Genomic DNA, 7,414 nt, shown 5'->3' with positions numbered 1-7,414 from the left:
GAAGACAAAAGCAAGAGAATAGCATACATTCATTGAATACCAAACCAATGGTGTCATGTTTTCCACACATATATACGGTATCTAGGCTCTCAAACATAAATCTTTATCTTCATAACAGTCTTGTTGTTAATAAGTGCATTGTTTATTATAAACGCGCATGCATTACATCAAATGAAGTTTTATGTAACAAAGTTCGGGAGGAGCATGTTCAGGTAATCATCCAATCAGCACAAGAAGAAACCAGTATAAATAAAGCCTTCCCTTACCTCCTGTCTCATGACAATTTTCTCAGCATCCCGCCACCACCCCATCACCTCACATTCGGTTGGGTCTACTCATAGATACCTATGATCTATACATTCATAGGGGGGGGGGGAGTACTCTGGGGTCGGGCCGAATTCCGAGCTCGGAGCCCTCCCCCCGGACAGCAAGCCAAATACGCATTATAATTTTATATCAGATTTCATTAACATGTGAACTCGTGAAACACATTAGGCAGACTTTATTACAGTTTTAATACATGATTTCATGATTAACCGAAATGTCCCTTTATCTAATATGAAATGGTGGGAAAGAACCCCCTTTAACACAACGATAGAAAGATCTTCACATATCAAGTCAGCCTTCTATTCACGGCCATTTACAAAAATGGCATTAACAGTAATGAAAAGCAATTGTTTTAAATGTAAAACACTTAAATGCCCATGATGTACATGACGTTTTCTGTATACAAAATAAAAAAGAAATAGAAGCTGTCATAGAATAGTACACAAGTAGAAATTGTTAAAGCTAAAAGGATGCCCATATGTAAACATTGGTGTCAGATCATCTGTGAGGGGACTTCATCGAAGTGAACCAGTGCTGAGCTCATCACACCACTTCTCATACGCTCGGAACAGAGTGTCTTCATTAGTGTCGTTGAAGATTTCTAAGAGAGGAATGAGAAAAGAATATTTACTTTTTCCAAATCATGTTACTTTAACCTTCTGGTGCTGTTCAGTCATTTTTGACTAAAATGTATTACTTTTTTTTTTTTTTACATTTTTTTACTTCAGAATTATACGAAACTTGGAAAAGTTTTGGCACTTTGGCATTGAAATCATGGACATGATTCGAAAAGGTTAAATGGTCCTGAAAAAAACAGTCACACTTGTATTGTTTGCGGTCAAAAATGACTGCATTGGAAATGAATGGGAGACGAATTTCATCTGTTGGAAACGTTTGGGACTATGCACAAACAAGTTCTTACTGAAAGCTCACTGATTACTGATTTTTGAGACATCAACCTCAAATTTGGAACACAACTTGTTTAGATTTATGGCTTTTATTTTCTCACAATTTCAGAGTAAAATGTGTTTTGTAAAATATACATTTAATATAAAAATTGAAAATAGCAATAAATGTAACATTTTATAACTTTTTTCACTTCAGCAATAATCTGCCAAGTGTTGTCTTGTTGTCATTCAAGATTTATGACAGTTTAAGTTTGACATTTTATTTTCAGGTCCATGCTCAAAAAGTAAATAAATGGATTATATTATATAACTACTGCATAAATATAATTTAATACCATAAACAATCCCCTAAAAATATATTTATATATTTAAAAAATATAGTACAATTTCATTGAAATAATAAAAATAAATTCCGGTCATTTTTGACAGACATGCGAACAGTTCCAGAAAGTGAAACACTTTAGCTGCTTTATCTTTTCTTTTTGATAACCTCAAGTCATATCCCTTCCTGACATACAAGTTTCAGGTAGGGTAGGGATACATGTGGAAACTTGATTTAGTGAATTATTCAAACTCAAAATTTGTTTGTTAAAACAATGTTAAAATACATGAAATTGCTTCAGCCTCTACAATAGTCTATTTTCGACTAACACTAGTTGTAATGTATTACCTGCTCTTCCGAGGCCTGTTGGTAAGGGCATTCTCACGAGTCCTCCAGAATGCTGTAGTCTGCCACTTAGAGATTTCTGCACCAAATCAAAAGTGCAGTCTTGATGCCAAACCGGCAGCTCCATTCCCATCATGCAGCAGATGATCCTGAACTTCTCGTCCTCTGTGAGCAACCCCATCTCACGTGCCACATACACCATGTACGCCATGTCAATATTCACTGCTTCACCATGGAGTAGAGCTGGTAGGACTTTCTAAACCATGGAAAAAGGGATGATTAAGTTTTTTACATGCATTTATTGCTGCATTTTGCAAGTGTAAAACCAAAGCCTGAAACACCCCTTAGGAAAAAGAGGTTTATTCAAGTGTGCTTTAGTATACTCTTTTAAACTAAAAATAAGAACGTATACTTTCAGTCCACCTTTTATGTAGGCTACTTCTCAGAAATATACTTAAAATAAGAATACTTGACTCATGCAAGTCTAAGTATATTTGGCCTATACTTGTACTCAATCTTTTGATCGAGATATACTTAAAAGTATAATTAAGTATTCTAAGTATACATGGCTTGTAGTTGTGTTTAGTCTTTTGATTGAGTATATCCTATTAAATACTTTTTACTTAAATACCACATACTTTTACATCCTGTCTAATAAACTTACATTCTTTGAAAATATTGATTTATAAAAAATAAAATATAAAACACATATGTTTTGATGGACTTGACCTACTCCATCTATGTTTTGATCATCGTTCTGAACCGATCCGGACGATTTTTGCAGCTTTTTATTTAAAATGTTGCTTCTTCTTTTTCTTTTTTTTACGAAACTTACCCATATTCAAGTGTCGGTTAAAAAGGATGCATGAAGCTAGAATAAAAAAGTTTTTAAATGAAAAGGGTTAAAAGTACAGTTAAATAATGTTATATATAAATAGTATACGTTTAAAAAATTAATACCTAAATGGGAATATAGTAGTATACTTAAAGTGCAAAAATAATATATTAATAAATAGTAAACTGTGTAGGAAAGTGTACTTTCATAAACTAAAAAATGTGCTAGGATTTTACTAGTAAACTATCAGTATATCTACAAGTTCACTTGTAATATAGTTGCTGTACAAATGAAAAACTTAGTGTTCAACTTTTTGTGTACTCAAAGTTCACTTAAAAGTACTTTTATAGACTAAAAAGTGGGTCAACTTAGTCCCAAGTAGTATTGACACACTACACTTACAAGATATTCTTCTAGTACATTGATATTAGTATACATAAAGTATACTTAAAAATATACTTCATAAAATGAACATGAAAGATACTTATTTTTTGTAAGGAACAGTCTCAGGTACTTTAATGTGGAAAAACTGCATCTATTCTTAGAACGGTTTCCAGACTCTCTACATTCCTAAATTTTTTTATCTCACAAAAGAAAATAATATTGAAAGCCTTAAGGCGAAACGGAGTAATCATGAGTAAAAGCCTTTAATTTATAATACCACCCAACCCTTTGAAAATAGTAGAATGTGCTGTCGAAGAAGTAAAGATACCATCTCTAGTTCTGGGCTGATCAGGTGACCGAAGTCGACCAGTCTGTCAAGATCATCCTCCCACAGGTTTGGGGCTAATTCTTCCAACATGGTTTCTATAGCGACACGCGTGGAAACAGAAGCAGGGTCAATGCAGTCGTCTTCTAAAACCTTAGCGGACTGGAACTTTGAGTCTAACAGGAACTGTCCCTGCGTTTCCAGAAGTTCAAACAGCCCTCTGTGCTTCATGAGAGCCATCTACAACAATATAAATATAAATTAATTCAAATCTGTTTGACAAATACAGTTGCTAGGACATATTTCTCAATACTTAGGTTGGTGACTTTTCTTAAAACTATATCAGTCCATGGCTAATTAAAAGGCAGAGCAGAGCAGAGCAGTTCATTTCACAAAATGCATTAAAAGTAACAAAACACATCTCTCAAATCAAGTCGTTTTTCCAAAACACCAAGGTTGTCACCCAACAAACACACTTTCTCACTCATAAAAACAATGACCTAAAACACTAACAACAGGTAGAAGTATACCAATAATAATAATTACAGTATGTGCACTTACGAGTACTTACAGTGTACTTGCCTAAGAAAAGGTTCTGGGTCATATATAGGGTAACTACATGGGTTAGGTTTAGGTTCAGGGTTAGTATATATCACCCAGTAATTGTAATAACTATAATAAGTACATAGTATGTACATGGGGAACAGGACTGTAAAATAAAGTGCTACCAAAATTGCTGTCTTGTTCAGTTTTGTATTATGTTACTGTAGGTTTTGGTGAGGGTTGTTGTGAGAAAACAATTCATGTAATTTGATAGAAATAGTAATTGAATGCATTTTGTGAGAAAGCAATGAGCGTTTAAAAAGGTGACCTTAGTATTGAGAAACTGGTCCTAGCGATTGTAAAAACTGAAATAATAAATATAGTGAAAAACAACAAACTTTTATTGTACCTTCAGCATTTCCGCAAGACCATTAGATATGTGCCTGCGAGGAATCGTCTGTATAAACGACCGGTCCAAGAATGCAGCGACAGGTGCGATGTAGGTGCCTAGCTTATTCTTGCAGTTTGCAAAATTCACGCCCGTCTTTGCTCCGACACTAGCATCTATGTAGGACAGAAGAGTGGTGGGAACACGAATGTATGGAGTGCGCCTTCTGTAGAGGGACGCTGCGAGACCCACGATATCCAGGCAGACCCCACCGCCGATGGCAATGATGGGCTCCGTGCGCCGGTCGATACCAAACTGGTGAACTTCCTCCAGGATCTTCAGAGCCATTTCCATGGACTTGTTCTCCTCCGTCGTGGGCAGGGGCAGGATCCGGTACAGGACGTGTCTGGCCTTGAGGTAGTCGGTGACCTGAGAACCATAGAGATGGTACACTACCTCATCCATGACTATGAAGCGTTTTAAGGGCTTGGTGCTGGACCGTACGGCCTCAAGCTGCTCAGTGTCTCTGATGTGGCCCAAAAGCAGAGTGTCATTGCTGGGGTCAAGAAGGTTTTTGGTCTGAGTAACTGTATATGTGAAGGTGATGGGGGCGACCACTGTCCAGGTGGTGCCACTAGAGTTGGTGCTTTCGTAACTGCAACATATAAAGCTCATAACTCATTTTGTAGCTTGTTTTTGATTAAAAAAAAGATGTCAAATTGAAATATTGCAAAAAAGTGGTGCTACCATAGAATACTTGTAAAAAGTTAATTTAAGCCTTCTATTGTTTTCAGGTCAAGAATATACTAAACCAGTGCTGTCAAATCGATTAATCGCGATTAATCACATCTGACATACAAGTTTGTATATATGTATGTGTGATATATATATATATATGTGTGTGTGTGTGTGTGTATATATGCATGTATATATATATACACACACAGATGCGCACACACATTTATACATGTATGCAGTTTATATATAAATAATATATTCATATATATACACACATATATTATATAAACAAACTTATGTTTGATGCGATTAATCAATTTGACAGCGCTAATCTAAAAGTAATAACTATTTCAGCATGTTGTTTGCAGATTTCTCTAAATCTATCTATTTGTCTGAAAAACTTTATATATTTTGTAATATCTTTCAAATATTTAGGTGTAAAAGACCCCTTGGATGTAGTTTTCTCCTAAACACTCTGTAACATGAAACACTACAGCACTTTTCAGTAATACTGACACAACCTGCTTTGCATAAGTAGTGGATATGCAAACAGAGGCTGTATTTGACTCCTCCTGTTTAATGGAGACTTAGTGTGAAGTAAAGAGAAATATGTATGAACTAAAATTGTAGCTCTATCGTATGTCCATTTACTAATAGCATAACGATACAGGTGTTGTTATAAAATACTGTAGCCTACATTAAATGTTATGAAATGCCAAAAGTAATCACAATTAACCAGGGAAATAGGTCTTTAACATTATTTTTTTTTACTCAACTCTTTACTTTGTTGTAAATATATAAATATTTTTAATACATAATATAATCATAATACAATTTAAAATCAGATTAAAAAAACATACCTGCACTATTCTTACAAACATTACCTGCTGTACCCTAAAAAAGAATTAATGTATCTTTTGATGTTTTCTAAGTGAGTGAATTTTTTTTTTTAAAAAACGGTATGTGGGTGCAGTTTCTCAGGACAGGAGTTATTAGGACGTGATGAAATTCTGACCCTAATGTAAGTTGATTCAACCTTTGACTTGAATTAAACTAGTTCATTGAGAAGTTACACATAAAGTACACCTGGCAACATTTTTATAAATAAAACAGTATAAGTGTTTCTGTAAATGTTCAGAATACTTATTGATTTATACGCACATTTTAGCAGCTGAAACTCGTCCTTTCATTCCTTGCTTCACATTTTGCCCTGCTTTGCGTTTCCAAGTCCCCTTCACCTGCACCAGGCTGAATACGGTTTCCTTCTGTTTGATGAGGTTTTCCATCGTCGAAGTCTGCAAGGATGGGTGCCAAGGAACCGCTGACTGCCGAATTTCAGGTGTATTAACTGTTAAAGGTTCATCAGGTGTCTCCATATTTGAAGAGTCGATATATAATGGCATGGGGTGCAACAGCAGGAATCAGGGAGGAGCTTGCGAGGACAACTTATGAAATATTCTCTCTCTCCAAAACCGTGATGTCTCAGACTTTGAACTTACACAACTCACGTTCGCTACGATCAGTTACATATGATGATGACCACACGTGCACCAAATGCCGCGAAGCGGTTGGATTATGAAATATGTCGAAACGTTATGAGAGCCAAATGGAAAGTTATGTAAATGATAAAAGTCATTTTCATGCTACATTAGATTATAGTTGATCAAAAAAAAACGTATAGGCTATGTCTCACAAAAAAATACAAAATTATGCCTCTTTTATTTCTAATGATAAATAAAGTAATTGGGCACCAATGTGTAGGTGTATTCATGGATTCCGAGGACTGTCAATGCAGTGTTCAAGAAGGCGATGACTTTCATTTGATGATACACTCGAAGATGATGCCTTGTTTCTGTCATTGGGTAATATGCACGGAGAACGATAAGGTTTACGCATCCTCTTTTTTTATCCCAGTTATTAGACAGTTTTGTGGCGCACACAAACAAATAAAAAAATTATGAATGATCTTAAATTCAACTAAATCAAGGAATAACATAAGGAAGATCAGGAAAAGACCCTGCTGAAGTCATGGCATAAAGTTAAGCATGTTTAACAGGTTTGACTCTGTTTGATAAGCAACCACGTGCACGGTAGTGCAGACCTCAGTCTTGACCCTTGCATTCCAAAAGTAACACATCATGCACTTTGGAATTACTGTAGTCAATTTTGTTTGCTCTTGAAGGGGGTAGATTAGATCCTATAGTTTTATTTAGACTGTAAAAAATGATATGATCAATAAGTCATGACAAATATATTTACATGACTTTAACTTCCTCAAAATAAGTTAAGCAGTTTTCTA

General features: G+C 35.2%; 1 protein-coding gene across 1 annotated transcript; it reads right to left on the bottom strand.

Annotated features, from left to right (window-relative positions):
- Positions 1–121: 121 nt before the first annotated feature.
- Positions 122–6,512, bottom strand: eevs (2-epi-5-epi-valiolone synthase). The gene is made up of 5 exons (XM_084129751.1): positions 6,277–6,512; positions 4,399–5,032; positions 3,450–3,686; positions 1,906–2,158; positions 122–928 (listed from the first exon to the last, which is right to left on the bottom strand). The coding sequence occupies exons 1-5, from the start codon at positions 6,489–6,491 to the stop codon at positions 843–845; spliced, it is 1,425 nt and encodes a 474-aa protein (XP_083985877.1). The 5' UTR covers positions 6,492–6,512; the 3' UTR covers positions 122–842.
- Between the last annotated feature and the right edge of the window lie 902 nt (positions 6,513–7,414).

The sequence above is a fragment of the Abramis brama genome (assembly GCF_963993115.1).
Source record: "Abramis brama genome assembly, chromosome: 11".
Lineage (NCBI taxonomy): Eukaryota > Metazoa > Chordata > Actinopteri > Cypriniformes > Leuciscidae > Abramis > Abramis brama.
This window is presented reverse-complemented; position numbering and strand designations above follow the sequence as displayed.